General features: G+C 49.9%; 1 protein-coding gene across 1 annotated transcript in view; it reads left to right on the plus strand.

Moving 5' to 3' along the window:
• The window catches only part of Igsf21 (immunoglobin superfamily member 21), a 221,177-nt gene that overhangs the window by 79,103 nt on the left and 124,039 nt on the right, over positions 1–18,035 (plus strand). The window contains exon 2 of the mRNA XM_026782072.1: positions 12,670–12,782. Within this exon, the coding sequence (XP_026637873.1) occupies positions 12,670–12,782 (113 nt within the window). The remainder of the gene's footprint in view (positions 1–12,669; positions 12,783–18,035) is intronic.

Here is an 18,035-nt window from a genome sequence, read left to right on the forward strand (position 1 = left end):
AAAGAAAAAAAAAAGCCTTAACAAAATGACATAGGGGGCTGCCAGCAAGAAGGTCTGGAAAACAACTTTTCATCTGTAGTTTTATCTACTTGGAAATAGATTATCACTATGTAGGTCAGGCTGGCCTTGAACTCACCACCTTTCTGGCTCCACCTCCAGAGAGCTGTGTTTACATATGTGTACCACTGTGTCCTGGCCATACAATTTGTCTTGAGTTAGCCAGTAGCTGCAAAGCATGATGACGTAATAATGGGGACATGCACTTGACCTTGAGAAGGCCCATAGTCGACTGTGGGAGGCAGGGTGACTGGCTGGAAAGGGTGTCACTGTGCTGTGCTTTGGGATCATGCAGTGGGAAGGCTCTTGACCCAGATTTAAGAGGCTCTTCCCAGGATGAAGATGAGGCATGAGTCAGGGAACTCTAGGGCAAATCGTGTCTTTGCCACGACCTGAAGGCATGGTAAAGTGTGAAGTGATTGGGATGGAAAAAATGTTTTCCCAGGCAGAAGAAATGGCAGATACAGAGATCTGTTCACTGCTGGAAGCCTGTTGTGTTTAGGGAGGGCTAAATAACTCAAGGTGGCCAAGTCTCGGGATGAAAAAGGCAGAGGGGCTGCGGATGGGTGGAGGATGAGGCAGGTGCTTTAGCCGAGCCTTCCTGGGGCCATTGCTTCATCTCTAGATCAAGGACTTGGGTATGGAGCCCTGACAGTTTAAGAGCTGTTCCCAGCCATACAGATCATGAGGGCACATGCACACTCTGTGCATGCGTGTGTGTGTGTGTGTGTGTGTGTGTGTGTGTGTGTGTGTATGTGAATTGAAGGTGTCCTTCAACATCATACTGGTGCAGCCACTACATGTCCATGTCACCCAGAAAGCTGTCGGTGTCTGAGGATGGAGAGTCCCATGGAATATCCGGTGGCTTTCCGGCAGGCTCCTGTGGAGATGCCAAGTGAGCCACTCTGAGTTCCTAAAAGGGAGTATCAGTCTGGTGTAAACCAGGCAGGGAGAGCATAGTGCTGAACAAACCGCGATATTCATGACTGGACCCATTTAGCTGAGCTCAGAGAAGGAAACCCCACAGGAGGAAGGAGACCAGGGTAGAGGCGGAGGCTGGGGAGGACTCCTGGCGGGGTTTCAGCATAGTGAATGCAGGATGTGAGACTGATTGAGTTGGAGGGGCTGGGAGAGGGGAGCTCATCAGGGGCCCAGTTGGCCTTGACAGATTCTGAACTTGATCCTGAATTGGAAGGCAATGGGGCGGGGAAATTGAATGATATTAAGCAGAGACAGGGCATCAGTATTTGCATTTTAGAGCTATCTGAAGCGCCAGGGGTGGAGGTAAGTGAGATTAGCAAATCTGCAGGTCACAGAACAGAAATCTGCATTGCAGGATCCGGAGGAATGATGTTCCCAAACAGAGGTAGAATGGGGCAGAGAGCGCACCAGAGGCAGTCTGTATCCAGCCCTCCCGATACTGATGAATGGGTAGCTTTCTGTTCTGGGTGGCTCCCTTTTCTTTTGCAGTCAGAGACGGTGGTTGGGGGCACTTGTGAGTCCACCCGGAAGGGCATATTTCACAGAACCCCATGTACCTGTCCGTAAGGTGTGCTTGCAGTAGTTGGCTCCCTGTAATAATATTTATTACGACAGTAATTACGCAGCACAGGGGCCCAGGGAGGCTGTCGGTGGCTCTGCAATATGATATTTATCTTCATGAGATAGGGGTGACCTCATTTCCTCATGAGTGGTAATACATGGAGTTCTCTCGCTGCCATGTGGAGATAAATCCCAGACCTCATCAGGGGAAGGGGCATCGGGAGTTGATGTGTCCCTGATTCCCATGGTCCATGCCCCACCAGCCTTAAATCCAGCAGGTGGAGGCTCAACAACCCCCAGTCCACATGTTCTCTTACTTTGAGTCACAGTATACTCCATGCTGGCTCCCTGAAGAATAGGTCATCTCTGAACCATCTGCGTCATTCAGCAGATGACCCAGAACAAGGTGGATAGAGTCCCTGCCCACCAAGATCCCCTCATCTGCTGGCAAACACAGTCCCTGGCCTGAGGTGGAGGAACAGACAGCTCAGGCTGCATTTCTTTCTTTGCTGACTTGCTTGAAGTCAAAGAGTGATGGTTTAGGTGACTGGCACTCATAAGGCCAAAGTCATTGGTCTAGAAATGGCTTCATGGGATTCTGTGGCAGCAATGAGCAGAAGCAGACTGCTGCTGTTTAGATGCATGTCCCACAGGCTTGTATGTTGGATGTGAGTATCCCCACGGGCTCACTTATTGAATGTGAGTGTCCCACAGGCTCATGTGTTGGATGTGAGTGTCCCCATCGGCTCATGTTTGGATGTGAGTGTCTCCACAGGATACTGGCACCAGCTGGTGGTGCTGTTTAGGAAAGTTGTGGAAGGGAGGTGGAGTCTGACTGGAGGAAGTAAATTTCTAAGGACAAGTATTGGAGTTGATAGCTCAGCCTCACTTCCTGCTTTCTGCTTCCTGAATTTTGTAGTTTAAGAATGTCCCCCATAGGCTTCTTTGGTCCCCAGTTGGTGGCCTTATAGGGAGAGATTTAGGAGGTGTGGCCTTGCTGAGGGAAGCATGTCACTTGGGATGGCTTTTGAGAGTTTAAGGCTGGAGCCAATTCCAGTTTGTTCTCTCTGCTTCATGCTTTTGGTTCAAGATGTGTGCTCTCAGTGTCCTGCTCCAGGACCATGCCTGCCATTTGCTGCCATGCTTCCTGGCCATGATGAACTCTTATCCTCTGGACCCTAAACCCTAATACACTCATTTGTCTAAAAGTTGTCCTGGTGTTTCATCACAGCATCAGAAAAGGACTGATACACTAACTGTGGATACACTGTATCACAGCATAGAAAAGGGCTAATACACTAATGTGGATACATTGTATCACAGCATCAGAAAAGAGCTAATATACTAACCATGGATACACTGTATCACAGCATCAGAAAAGAGCTAATATACTAATGTGGATACACTGTATCACAGCATCAGAAAAGGGCTAATATACTAATGTGGACATATTGTATCACAGCATCAGATAAGGACTAATACACTAATGCGGATACATTGTATCACAGCATCAGAAAAGAACTGATACACTAACTGTGGATACACTGTATCACAGCATTAGATAAGGACTAATACACTAATGTGGATACACTGTATCACAGCATCAGGAAAGGGCTAATACAGTAACCATGGATACACTGTATCTCAGCATCAGAAAAGGGTTAATACACTAATGTGGACACACTATAACCACCTGCCTGAAGTTCCAGTGCCCATGCCTGCCCTGCCATGATGGGATACACCCTCACACTGTGAACCTAAAGAAACCCTCCCTAAAGTTGCTTTGGGCAAGCATTTGGTCATAGTGATGAGAAAGTTGCTGATTGTGGGTACTGATTTTTAAAAATGCTGAGACAAGTGATTTGGGAGTTTAAAACAAGCATTTTCTTTTAAAACACTAAGCAAAGAAACAAAGAACCAAATGAAAACTATAAAAATTTTTTGTTTTAGACGTGTATGTGTGTGTGCACATGCGTGCATGTGCACAAGCAGACATGTGTATTTGTGCACACGCACATGAGTGCAGGTGTTCCTGGAGACCAGAAAGGGGCATCGGGCCCCATGGAACTGGAGTTCAGGTGGTTGTAAGCTGCTCAGCATGGGTGCTTGGAATGAAATTGAGATCCTCTACAAAAACAGTGTGTACTCTTAAATGCTCAGAGAACTTTCTCCAGCCCCCAAGTAAAAATCCTAGACTCCCTTCCTCAAAGAAATATAGTATAAGAGATCCTGGAGATGGAGAGACTAGAGATGACAAGGAGAGACCAGTGAGCTTGAAGACATCAGAAGAGATGATGTTAGGAATGAGGGAGAAGAGCTGAAGATAGCCATGGGGGTGGATGGTGATGCTAACATGAAGAGCAAGTAAATGGAGACAGGCATGGATATATGTTTTGGAGAAACGGGTAAGAGTCAAGCGTTAGAGAATGACAGGATGAGATTCCATACACAATGATGTCAATGGAAAGACCTCTCTAAAGAGAAGGTGCATGCATGGCTGAAAACTGAGGCACGGGGCTGTGTGTGGAAGGCCACATGACTCTGGCAAGTGGAGGTGTCATGGGCAAAGACCCTGAGGTGGGAGCATGCTGAGTGGGCTCAAACATCAGCGGTGCTTCTTGTGAGTAAGGGGCACAGAACAAGCGGAGGGTGAGGGGGTTAAAGCTGGAGTAGTAGGCAGGTGCAGAGTTGGTGCCAGGGGACCAACAGGTGCTATAGTAGAGTAGTCAGTGGATGGTGGTGCCAGATCCAGGAAGGTGGCAATGGAGGGATGAGGCTGTTGAATTCTGTATGTCTTATCCAGGCCTTGCTGTCTCATTGGATAAGAGAAAGGCAGTGTGCTAGGAATAAGTAGGTGCTTGAGAAACAGGGGAAGCATCCCATTACTTGGAACCTTGTCCTTTGAGGGCGTAGAAGGCATCCAAGCCATATGTTAAGTCATGTTGTGTCTTCTGTTGCCAGGGGTAGGCACAGGGGATGACTGCATCTCTCTGGGCAGAGGCTCCTGGCATGGGCACGAGATAGCGTGTGGAGTGAGGAGCTCAGTTGCAAGAGCTACCTGGAGAAGCTGGACTATGGCCGAGATCAAGGTAGCTGGGAGCTACAGGGTAGCATTAGGGACCCCAAGGTAGCGTCACCTGTCACCCTGTGTCTGCTGACCTGTCATACCCCTCAAGCAGTCACCACCGCTCCCTGATCCCAGGCTGTCATGCTGAGTCCCACTGCCTGTCCCCTAGCTTCTTCTCTGCCCTGCACTTCCTGCTGACCCTATAGCCATGTTGTGCAGCATCCTGAAGAGGAGAGACTGTTGGAAGGGCACCTACCATGCAGGGCTGATCTCCGTGGAAAGGAGTCCTCGGTCTGCAGCCATGAGAAGTCCCTGTGTGCTCAGCTGTCACAGACCTGGCCCAGAAGACATGATCAGAGGCAGGTTGGAGGGCACTTGAGGACAGCAGCAGTCCTGACTTACAGGGGCAAGGTGCTTCTGGTGGGGCCCCTGGGACCTTTGTCCTCATTCACTATGGAACAGTCAAAGAGAAAGACTCTTTTGTTCTTCTGAGATCTCCAAGTATAGGTGATGGAAGACAGAAACAGTCCATGGTCAGTTTGTGTTGTTTGAGATGGGGCCTGGTTTAACCCAGGCTGGCCTTGAACTCACCAAGTACTACAGATGACCTTGCACTTCGGATCCTCTTTTTCCCTCCACCAAGCATGAGCCAGCATGCCTGACTAGAAAGTGAGCTTGTAGTAATTTATCCGGGGCCACTCACTCATGGACCAGGTGAAGCTGTAGCTGGGATAAGCAACTTAACAGTTTGCAAAAGTCTGTTCAGGTTTCTCGTGCAAAGCCCCGTATCCTCGGTCCTGCACCAACCAGGACAGACAAGGATCAAGCTAAAGTTGGCCTTGCTTCTCTGGGCTCCCTTGCTGACTCGTCCCATGTGAAGTCAGGTTTAAACCGAGTCTGGGCACAGCCTTGAGCCTGGCACTCAAGGGAGTGACTCCACAATGCCTCTAGGCTTCCAAGGAAGTTATAGTCATGTCATCTCCTACTGAGGTGGGGGGCTGTATCTTTTGGGTTTTGTATTTTTTTTTTTGATACAGGATTTCTTTCCATAGTCCTTGTGTAGATCAGGCTGGCCTTGAACTCACAGAGATACACCTGCTTCTTTTCTCCCAAGTACCGGCAATAAAGGTGTGCACTACTACCACCAGGCACTAAATGTATCTTCACCTATTCTGCCTGTGTCACTGTCAGGGGAAAGCAATGACTGTGTTCAGTAAAGAACTACTTAGTTAGGATACAGCCAGCTCTGCTCCCAGTCCACCTGATGCTGTGCTTAGCGGGACTCAGGCATTGGGGTTGATTGACAGGGAATTTAATGCTCGCCATCACAGATTCCATCTACCACTGGTGTCTGAGTAATTGGTGGATACACTTGTCAGACCAGTGATGTGGGGTGTGTGGGAAGGAAGGTGGCTATGTGCTTCAGCCAGGCCTCTGCATCCAGACCAGATCAGGCTGAGCTGGCATCTGAGGAAGAATTCTGCAGAGCAGAAAGGCTCTAAAAATCCCTGGTTTGGCGGATGAGGAAACCTGGAGTCAGTGGGCACATGCCCGAGGTCCCCAGAACTGGTCCAGCAGCAAAGCTAGGACCAGATACAGATCCCTGCACTCTCCTCTCTGTCCTCGATGCCCTGGGCTTGCGGATGAGTCCAGGTCCCTACCCCACCTGCTCAGCTGCCTCTGCCCCACCCCATCCAGCCCAGGTCAGGATGGGGGTTTGGCGAGGCCGCTAGATGCAGATCTCAAGGCATGAATGACCATTTGAGCCCCACTGCATCATCTTCTTTTACACTATTGCCCAGATGTTGGCCTCTTTCTTTCCTTCCTGGGATTCACCAAGAGGGAGAAGAGGTCAGAGGCCTGAAGGGTTGGTTTCACTTTCCACACGGGTGGTCACTGGGGAGAGTGAGGCTCACACCCGTCTTTGATCTTTTGAACTCAGTGGACCTTTATCCATATCCCATGGAAGGAAACAGTCCCACAGAGGTCCCATGTCCCAGGCCACTGTGGAGTGGTAAGAAATGATGCTTGGCCTGGCCCTGCACTAACTGTGTTCCAGTCTGAAGTCGGCTTCCAACGATGATCCCCTAGCAACAGAGGAACCTGCAAATTGGGGGGTGGATAGTCTTGGTGAACCTGGTTAAATCCCGTTGCTCTGCTCTAGGTGGTGGCAAAGGGGGGGGTAGATATTGGCTTTAGAAAGTCAGTTAGACCTGGGTTCAAATTCTACCCTGCCATTGTCATCCACGTATCATGGAACAAAGTGCTTCCCAGTTCTGAAGAGCACAGCCTGTGTAGACAGAGGCATGCACCACTAAGAAAACTGGAAAATCAGCCCTCATTATCTTCCTATTGCAGTGCCCTGGGGATGACCAGAAAGAGAGGCAGGCAGACAGTCACACTCTAGCGCAGTTTTGTTGTGGCTACCTACAATGTTCATACTGCTGACCCAGCTAATGGGAACAGGAGAACCAAGATGCTGGGCAAATTCGAAAGAGTTCTGCACAGGGGGTCTGCCTTCCTTAGAGTGTAAAATCCAACACCCTCAGCACCCAGTGTACCTGGACTTGAGGAGACACAGCACCGATAAGCCACTGGCCCTTATAGTACCGCACCAGAAGAAGGCATATCTGTAGTGATATTTTGTTTGTGTTTTAACAAATAAAGCTTGCCTGAAGATCAGAGTGCAAAGCTATGCCACGAGAGACCAGAGAGCGGTGGCACACACCTTTAATCACAGGACTTGTGAGACAGAGGCAGAGGGATCTTTGTTAGTTCAAGACCACCCTGGGCTACACAAGATCGAATCTGTCTAAAAGAGAAAGCTCACACAAAGGTGACCCCAGCACTTGGGATCCCATGCCTTTAATCCCAGCACTAGGGAGGTGCAGACAGTAATGATATGGCTGGGTGGAGAGAGGAATAGAAGGAGGGAAGAGACAAGAGCATCGGTAGAGGTAAAAGAGCTCTCTAGTGGCTGGTCGCTATGCCTCTCTGACCTTCAGCATCAACCCCTATATCTGGCTCTGGGTTTTTATTATTAATACCAATTAGATTTGTGCTACGCGTGTCCCTTACCTTCTGCCTCTCACGTGCCATAGTCTCCTCTATTCTACCCTAGCTTCACCGAAGCTCTGCCCGAGACTCGCTCCAGTGTGTAAGCTGTTTGCTAGGATTTCCTACCATGGGCCAAGCCTGGAGTCCACCCACACACCTCTGCTGTGCTTCTGCCCCATCTCACATGCTCTCCCCGAGATAACTACTTGGCTCACATGTTCCATTATTTCAGCCTTCTCGAGAGAAGCTTGCTGGGAAGTCCTGTTCTGAATTGCTCTCCCCCATTCCTCTCTCTGGCATTGCCCTGATAGATCCTTCCTCCCCACACGTATCACTTTCTGATGGCTTTCCATTGATAATCAATGATGGCTTTGTCTGCTAGAACATCAGCCCCGTGAAGGAGGGAGATGCTGCTGTCAGCGGGCCAGCCTGTCTTAGTTTCTCATCCTGCTGCTCTGTGTGAGAAAAAGAGCTTAAGGGAAAAGGGTTTTACTTATTCCAGCTTCCTGTCCATCCGAGTGGGGAGGTCGAGGCAGCAGGAGCTTTTAGCAGCTGGTCACATTGATCTCTGGTCAGAAGAAAACAAGGAATGCATGCATGCTGGCACTTAGCTAGATTTTTCTGCTCTTCTACAGCCCAGAATCCCCTGCCTAGGGAATGGTACCACCCACAGTGGGTGGCTTTTACCACTTCAGTTAACATAATTTAAGGTAATCCCCACAGACACACCCAGAAACCCATTTCCCAGGTGACTCTAGACTCAGTCAAGTTAACAATCACTTCCAACTGTCACAAACCCCATAGCCATCCCATCGAGGAGTGACAGGTATCGTTATTTACTTGACCAATCATTTCTCAGAAGTAGCTGGAGTCAGAGCTCCATCGCTAGAGACTCCCAGTCGTCCACGAGAGCCACATGCCAGTGTGTCCATCTAATACAGCACCTCCCCTATCACAGTTGTATGTTGTACCCAGGCAAGAGGCTGGTCTCTGTCGTACCCAGGGATCCCCGTGGCTTCTGACAGCATTTGCTGGTGTTGCTCACACTTCCACCCCATCTCCAGATCTGCAACCACGCTCATTCCACCCCCACCCACAACCTTTCTCCTGTCTCGGCAGCAAACGCTGGTCCTCCCTGGCCAACTGCCCATGCTCTATATCCACTCACTCATGCAACGTCTGTTCCCTTATTTGACCACTGACTCATTCCTGAGACTGATCACCAGGGTCCAAATATCAAAACACTAAGGTCCAGCAACCAGAATTCATTATTTGGCTACACTGGCTACCCTGTCCAATCAGGACTTACCAACTCATTCTAACACAGACTTCCCCTCTTTGCTCCTTAAAAACAAGTTTTTGCTCCTGCAAAAACACCTGTTGTCTGTCTTTGTCTGATCCAGAGGCAGCCCCACCCCATCCCCTCGCTTGTCCCTCCTGGGTAATTAATCTCCTCCGTGCTGAGACCTTGGTGTCTAGGTCGCCCCTGTCCTGACTCCATGGGGCTGGCTCAGCCCTCCAAGGACAGTACCTCTCTGTTCTTCTGTAAGGCGTTGGAGGGGGTACTCTTCTTGAGAATCGTCATGCTGGGTGTGTGTGACACATTTAGCTAATGCCTGGTACATGCCATATTTACCGTGTCACACAGGTTTGGCTTGCCCAAGAGCACCCCAGTTGCTTGCAGTCTTTTCGGCTGAAGGAGGCTTCCTTGTTGCTCCCAGTTTGGGACCTGGATTACATACGCAGTGTCCAGCCTCCCTGTCCCCCTCGGAGCCTCCCCGACCCCACCTCTATGTGATCCTGAGTGGCAAGCATGTGTGATGGTTTTTTTTTCTTCTCTTCTCTGTATGTTTCAGAGGACATGGGCCCATCTGTACTGCTCTGTTTCTCAGATTCTGGCCCACTTCTTGTTCAGGCCACACGGGAACAACCGTGTTGTAAGACAACTCAGAGATCGGCCTTGCAGTGGTATGGTGGCTATTTCCTTGGACCCCATGGCCTCAGGGACTCTTCGTGAACCTGACTTCAGCTTACATTAGCGAGAGTCCCAGAGTGAGCCCCTGCCTTCAACCCCCGCTCTGGAGTTGTAGCCAAGCAGGTCCGATTTGACTCCCACTTCCACATTGATCTCTGAGGTCCGCTCTTGTTTTTGCCTCTCCGAGTGTTGGAACCATTAAGCTACATGCAGGGGTCAGGCCCCTGGGGCTCGATCCGCTCAGGTCGCCTGCACAATTGAAATCCCAGCCCATCCTGGCTGCTTTTCTCATTAAGGCGATTGGACTGGATTGATCTAGTCAATCAATAGGCAGACATCAGCAGTGGGAAGCCCATCAAACGAGCCTGAGCGGTCAGGCCCCAGAATGAAGTCCCCACCAAGCTGAAGTGAGCACACGGCCCTCTGAGTTGGAGGTGGGGAGGCAGAGGCATGTGCTGGAGGTCTCACGGAGGACTGCGTGGGGGTGTCGAGACAGCAGTACTCCCAAGATGTGGCTACTGAAGTGATTATAGATACCCCAAACTCCTCTCCAAACAGTCAGCTTGTAGTGGGCTCCCCCAAGACCAAACATGGGACCTGCCCTCCCTTAAGTGTCTAGGCAGATGGAGTACAATCACTGGGTGTTAAAGGGACCAGGGGTGGTGTCTCAGGGCCTATTCCTTGGAGTAAACGGCTCTGAAGCCAAAACAGGGGTGGCTGAACTAGATCCCATCGTGCCTCAGGGACCTGTGCGGGGTCTCAGAAGGGGACCCCCCGGCAGAGTGGTTTGGAGACCCTGGGGTAAGTGTGGTCCCTCTTCTGTAGGCCCTAGAAACCGAATATCTCATGCAGGCTCATGTTTGACACTCGGTCGGCAGTGGGTGGTGCTGTTTCAGGGAGTTTGTGGAATCTTCAGGAGATAGGGCCTGAGTGGAGGAAGTGGGTGACCGGAAGGGGAGATCGTCAAGGTTACAGTCCCATCCCACTTCCAGCTGGAGCCCTCTGCTTCCTGGTCAGTGTCATGGGACAAGAGGCAGTGGACCCCAGGTCCTCCTTCCTCCCCACCACTCTGCTCTAGAGGGACTACACCCTCTCTCTCAGTTCAGGAACCAAAAAGAGAACCTTTCCTCCCTCCTGTCGCTTCCACCAGGTGTTTAGTCACAGTGACTAGAGCCCCAGGCAATCATCAGCCAGGCGTGTCACTACTCCCAGCTTGTTGGACCCCAGCCTTTTCCTTTGGTCTCAGAAGGTCTTAAATGTTCATTTCTTATTTGTCTAAACAAAGGATTCCAGAAAGAAATTAAACCTTCCACAAGGTGGAGAGGTGGGGATGTTGCAGGTTCAAAGCCTGATTACAACTTCCCTAGGGGTGTCTAGCCCCCACTTATTCCCTGCCCTTTTTCTGCTTCTGTGTCTGACCAAATACCAAGTGAAACCTTTGGAAAATGCGTTAACTTAGCACCTCATGAGCTTCCCCCAACCAAAGAGCTCAAATGACTGCCAGAGGGCATCTGCCCCCCCACCCCCAGAGGTTCCCCTCTGCTGTAAGTCCCTCTGATGTCTCCACCAGGGTGTCTGGAAAGTGCCTTGACTCATGACTCTCCTTTATTCTGTTACTATAAAAACTTCATGAAACTGCTTCTGTGTTGGAACATGGAATTTAGGGTAACCTAAATCTGTGTTCACAGGCCATGGTCACCCATATTTGGCTTCAGATGAATTGTCTCTTATCCCATTTGAAATCAGAGTTGTGGTTTTTGTGTCAACCTGTGTGTGTGTATGTATGTGTGTTTGTATGTGTAGTTTGTGTGTGGGGGTGTGTATGTGTGTGTGTATAGTTTGTGTGTGTGTACTTTGTGTGTGTACTTTGTGTGTGTGGGGGTGTATGTGTGTGTGTAGTTTGTGTGTGTAGTTTGTGTGTGTGTGGGTGTGTGTATGTGGGTGTGTGTAGTTTATGTGTATGTGTAGTTTGTGTGTATGTGTGTGTGTGTGGTTTGTGTACATACGTGTGTGCTATGTTGTGTATGGAGGTCAGAGAACAGCTTTCAGGTGTCTGTTCTCTCTGTCAGTTGTGGCTTCTGGGGATTGGATTCGGGCCGTCAAGCTTGCCCAGCGGGTGCTTTTACCTCTGAACCACCTGGCTGGCCCGCTGTGGGTCTTGTGTATAGAAGGCAGACCTGTGGAGGAAATTCTTCAGTAAGAGGGATCTATGGGAGCCAAGGAAGTGACAGAAAGGACATGCCAGCGAGAGGGAGTGATCATGAGATCAACTCTGTCCCCCTTCCCGTAGTGACTGAGTGGTGACCTCTGCAAGGGAGGCCCAGCCCTCCGTTCAGCGGCTCTCCTCACTTTCCTGTTACAGGATAGCGGTCATCATCCCAACTATGTATTGTTAGGTTCTCGGTGTCTTACTCAAAGAATTGAAGAATTGCATATAAATACCAAAATAGGAAAGGACTTTATTCAGAAGTACCATGAAAGTGCAAGTCAAGAGAGCAGGGCTCTGAGTGAGTCATTCCCAAAGAAGGAGGCCCACCCCTTCTCCTTCTGAGGGTTCAGGAAAAGGAGGGAGCTGAGTGTTGGGGAGGGGTGAGGGGAGTTTTCTGTTTTGATTTACAGGCTTAGACTATGGCACCTTCATTCACATGAATGTCCTTTCCTATAACGCCTATGATTCTAATCATATGCACGGCCAATCATGCATAAACATAGATGTAGCATAGGGTATTCCCTTCAAAGTTCGTCCTAGCATAGGCTGCCTTTACTGCAAGCATCTAAAGTCAGTTCAGGCTGGAAGTGCTGCATGTATTTGGTCGCTGAAAGGGAGTTGCTAAGGGTTGTCAGGAGAAGGGTGGTCTACCTACTTAACCCTTTGGATTTTGGGGGTGTAGCTCCGTGTAGGCGGTGGTCCTGAGTTGCTAAGTTCCCCGTTATGCTTGCCTGTTTCATCCCTCTCCCCTTCCCTCCGCAGGCTACCTGACAGTGAACATTGAGCCCCTTCCTCCTGTGGTGGCTGGGGATGCAGTGACCCTGAAGTGCAACTTCAAGACAGACGGCCGCATGCGCGAGATCGTGTGGTACCGGGTAAGTGGCCATTCCCTATGCTGTCTCTATAAACTAGGACTGTGACAGAGTCCACAGGCAAGGTTGCATCCTCAGTTCTGGGCATTCCTAAACTGCCCTTGGCTCTCTTTGTTTCTTTAATTTTCTCTGTGTTTTTTGATAAGCCCAGGGCTCCATCAGTGCCCCAGAGAAGTTACTGAGAAGTGCAAGCCCCAGGGACGGCGTGTGGCTGGGGACAATACTCATGTGCTCCTCAGCAGGGTGCTTTGGTCATGTTTTCAGAGAGAGAGGACAGGAAGGCTTCCTTCTTTCGAGATGCCTTTCAGCCAAGTGGGGTGATGCACAAACAGCTCAGGAGGCTGAAGCAGGAGCTTTGCTGGTTTTAGGGCAAGCCTGAGCTCATAGTGGGAGTCTGTCTTAAGCAACCAAAATGCAGAGTGCATGTCAGATATTTTCTGCCACTGCAACTTATTGCATGAGACCCAGCCTGGTGCCTGGCACCAGCTACCTACACCTGAGGAAGGAAGTGGCTCAAGATGTACAGAAGTCACCCAGGTACCCAGGTGTAGCACGATTAATAAAAACCCAGAGACAGATATTGAGATTCAACTTGAGAGTCAGAAAAGCAAAACAGCCAGTCACTCACTGGCTCTTACCTCTGCCTCAGTCTGAAATGGTGATCCTGCCTCCAGGAATCCTCAGAATGAGACTGTGTCTTAGAGCTGTCTCCTCCTGGTTTATAATCCTCTCCAGGGCTGGGATTAAAGGTGTGCACCACCACCTCCCAGTTTCTTTGGCAAGCTAGTGTGGCTACTGGGATTAAAGGTGTAAGGCTGATCTGTAAGGCTGCCTGGTCTGTAAGGCTGATCGGTGGGGCTATTTTACTCTCTGACCTTCAGGCAAGCTTTATTTATTAAAATGCAATGAAATAATCACTACACCCAGGTGCCAATGGTGACAGTGAGAAGAACAGCTTTGGGTCTTGGTGGAATGAATCTCTGTGGGTCTGAATGGGGTATCCCAACCTGGTATCTCCTAAAGGAGCAGGAGCTGGGTTGGCAGGCTTGGAGGTTGGTCGGTGAGACCATAACCAGAGATGCCCCGACGATTCCTTTCCTGGGATCTAAGCCTGGGCATCATTTCCTGGTTAAGGCCAAGACTGTAAATGTGTTCCTTTCTGCCAACCATAGAGTGTGAGTCACAGCTCCTCCATACTGTTTGGGGACAATGTGTGAGCGAAAGGGCACACCATATCCCCAAACCTGCTGTGCATGAAAGCCAGCAAGTTGTATTTTGTATGATTTTCCCTGTGTCCCAAAAATCCCTTCTTCCCTTATATCGAACAGTTAAAAAAAGTAAAAACCACGCTTTGTTCATGGGCCACATGGAAATAGAGTGTGGGTGAAGTGGACTCCTGCCTCAGAGTTAAAGATGCCTGATAGAAACCACTCTGCAAAGGGTGGGTGTGTAACTCAGTGGGTAAGTGCTTGCCTGGCACCTAGGGAGCCTTGGTTTAGAACCACAATGCTATGTAAAACCTGGTGCAATGCATACCTGTAGTCCCAGCACTGTGATGGGGAGACAGGAGGACCAGACGTTCAGGAGCATCCTTGGCTACTCTGCCTGGCATTCACCCATAGAGCTTGGAAACTTGGGGTGAGGGGTGAGAGGAAGAAGAAGTCCTGGGTACCTCAATGCCCCACCCAGGCTGCTCTCCATCACCTCCCTTCATCATTCATGTGTCTTGCTCAGTGCCTTCCTTGCTGTCCGTCCATCTTGAATTTCTGAATGTCTACGGTTTATTGTTTGCTGATTGGGTGTTGTTTCATTGACTCTGCCCACACTCTTCTGAACCCAAGCCTGTCCCCATCTCAACATTATAGCCCCTTCTGCTTGGAACCAGCTCCAAGGCACTTCCATATGTGCCCTACAAGTGTGAGCTGCATACTAGGACCCATGGTCCCCAGCCCTCGGAGAGGGAGACCAACTGGCCCAGACCCGCAAGAGCCTAGCCTTGTGTTGTATTGTCTTCTGTAGAGTCACAGGCTATGGGGGTTGCTCGACTGTCACAGACGGTAAACACCGAGGACCCAAGAGAGAATAGCCCCAGCTGCTGGCTGACACTGAGGTCACATCTCATCCGCCTTTACCCCGGGGTAGAATCAGAGAGGAGAGGATAAAGGCATTGTGGACCAATAGGAATGGTCTCTGGTAGGTGGGGTAGAGTTGGGGCTTGGAAGAGTCCAGGGGCCCCATAGCCTTCCATGTCTTTCCCCAGCAGTTGACATGCTAGCGGAGATGACAGTCTTCCAGCAGAGACAACTTCCAGAGGAGAGACAACACCAGGCCAGGCTGGACCCAAGCACAGAAGTGTCCCTGTGACTCCATAAACTTGAGGCCCAGGATAACTTGCGTCTCCAGGCTGGATGGAGGCTTCCACCTTACTTCTGCCCAGCCCAACCTACTCCCTGCATTGACTGATTGACTGCTTAAAGAATTGGTTGTATTTCCAGTGGGTGTCAGGCCCCATGTATGGGGCGACGGTAGAGTGTACTAATTTATCTTATTTCATTTCACATCCTCTGGCTGAAGTTTCTCTGGCATGGGAGGATGCAGATGTATGCAAATCATATGCAAATTACCCACTGGAGCCAAATGCCAGGGGCCCTTTTAATTCTGGAGCTGGACAGGGTGGTGGCTCAGCTGTCTGGTTGCTCTCCTGGGGACCAGAAGAGCCCACATGCTCTGCCTCTGATGGGGAGGATGGGGCAGAAGGAAATTCCAGGAAAGATGCTCTGTATTGCCAGCTTTTTCTCCCCTTCGACTGCTGTCGTTCTGGCCTTCTTCTTTTCTCACAGAGACAGCTGAAGAGAGAGAGAGAGAGAGATAAGAACTGACCTACCTAGGTGGAGGCTCCAGGACCTGGGGCTGGGCTGGGTTTCCAGGGGGCATGGGAGAGGCAACAAGGAAAGTCCCAGCCTCCTTCTCCAATGAACATCCCTCCCCAACAGGACCAGCCCCCTTAGCCTGCCTCCATCTTGCCCCCACTCCAGAAGCCTAGCTACAAACAGCAAACTGCCTAGTGCCTTTTGTTTCCAGGCCCCTGTGACTTCCCTCCTCCTGCCTCCCCCAACTCCTGAATGAGTTTACAGAGCCTGGCTTAGAAAGCTATGAATAGATCCCACAGGCCCAGCCAGGCCCAGGCCTCCAATCCCTTCAGAAGGGAAAAGCAGGGGCATTGTGATGAGCCATCACTGCCCTGCTCGCTCAGCCCAATGGGAACTCAGCAGTCCAGTGAGTATGTTAAGTCTTGCCGCTCTTCTGGTCTCTAGAAAAGCGTCTGCGCAATAGATCATCAGTTTCCCCAAGACATAGAAGCCTGAGTGAGTAGCTCAGTGGTAGAGCACTTGCCTAGCATGTGCAAGGTTCTGGGTTCAATACCTAGCACCACACAGACACATGCACACGAGCATGAACGTGCCTACACGCACACACACACACACACTAATTCTTTGGGGGAGACTGGGGAGTCAGTAATACTCCCTGACCTCTGGCTAGATATCTGGGAAGCCTAGAAGGAAGAAAAGTGATGGAGAAGTAGCTTGAACTTGGCTACCTCGCCTGAGGTCTGGCTAATAGAAATGGACCTTAGACCAGCTTGGTGAAAATGCCAAAACTACCAGATAGTCTTGAGAGTGTACAAGTGGTCAGAATGTCCCCCAATCTCTCCCCCATGCCAATCTGAATCATCCGTTTGGCTGACACTGGTCACACATGGCTGTTCTGATTTAAACTAAAGAGCAAAATGCTTCCTCCCGTTCACCCAGACAAGCCATTTCCAGCACTTGCCACACAGAGCCAGTGGCATCAGATTGCAACGGAACAAAAATAGAACATTCCTGTCTCTGTGCGGGTCTGTTGGAACCCAGAATGCCTCTGACATTCAGATCTCCTCCCCACTGGAGTCTCTAGAATATACTGTGCTTATCTGTCAAAGGCATGGCGCTGGCTCTTCACGCAGTCACTTCCTGGCAAACTCACGCCACAGTGAGTTCCAGCAAAGTGAGTTGTATTGATCTTGTGACCTATCATCATTATAGCATGTGTGTTTGTGGTGAGGGAGGGTGGGAGGAAGGAACTGGTTATCCCTCTTCAAATACATTTGAAAACATAGAGAGGTCAAGGAAATGGTCAGGCCCCGGAGGTCTCCGGTAGTGCGGTGTCTGTCCTGTGACCTAAGGAAGGCGTGTATCCTTCTCATCTCCCTGGGACTTTCCCACTATTGTATGGATTCATCTCCTAGACTGGAGTTCCCCAGTATCATCTGCAAGCCCTACCACATGGTTCTTCGTATTTTCTCAGCAACCTTCAGCAGCTAACCGTGTAAAGGTGCAATTTCATACACGGCCAGTAAGAGCTGGCCATCTAAGAGCCCTCCTACCTGACGGCCCAAGAAAGAACTTGTTCTAGATGAGAATTACGCAATGAAGTTCATTTTGTCCTTCCTGTCCACTGGGGTTGTGTTTAGAAATAGGATCAGTGCTAACCGGAGTGGATGACATTGAGCCACTCCTGGGAGCTGGGCACAGGGTCAAGGGCTTTACACTTCAATTTCATGTTGTCACTGCGAGGCAAATAATACTGTGAGTTCTGTTTTTCAAGTGAGGAAATCAGAGATATTCAAAATATTGGGTTTTGGGTCCTATTGCATCCCCCGACTTCTCCAGAAAATTCTAGACACACCCTCCTCTGAGCACCTAGGGCGTAAAAGATATATCTTGTTCCTATGATTCTGGCAGCTACTACAAAGTCACCTTGGTAATGCTGGTTAAATTAACAGAGGCTGGACTTTGGGGAGGTGATCTGTGGGCAAAAGAGTTTGCAATGCGAGTGTGAAGTCCTAAGTTCAAATCCCCAGAACCCAGTTAAGTCAGGTGTGGTAGCATGAGCGTCTGTAATTCCAGAGCTCCTATGGGGAGATGGTAGACAGAATCAAAGGGATCTCCAGATGCTTGAGGACCAGTTAGCCCAGAAGAGGCAGAAGAAAGCCACAAAAGACACCATCTCAAAAAAGATAAAAGGCCAAGGTCAACACTTGAGCTTGACTCTATAGGCACGTGCCCACATTTATGCACATGAATGTGCACATATATGTGTGCATGCTCTCTATCTATCTATCTATCTATCTATCTATCTATCTATCTATCTATCTCTGTGTGTGTGTCTTTGTCTCTATCTGTTGGTCTGTATCTGTGTGTGCGTGTGCATGTGTCT

This window comes from Microtus ochrogaster, chromosome 10 (genome assembly GCF_000317375.1).
Source record: "Microtus ochrogaster isolate Prairie Vole_2 chromosome 10, MicOch1.0, whole genome shotgun sequence".
NCBI classification, from domain to species: domain Eukaryota; kingdom Metazoa; phylum Chordata; class Mammalia; order Rodentia; family Cricetidae; genus Microtus; species Microtus ochrogaster.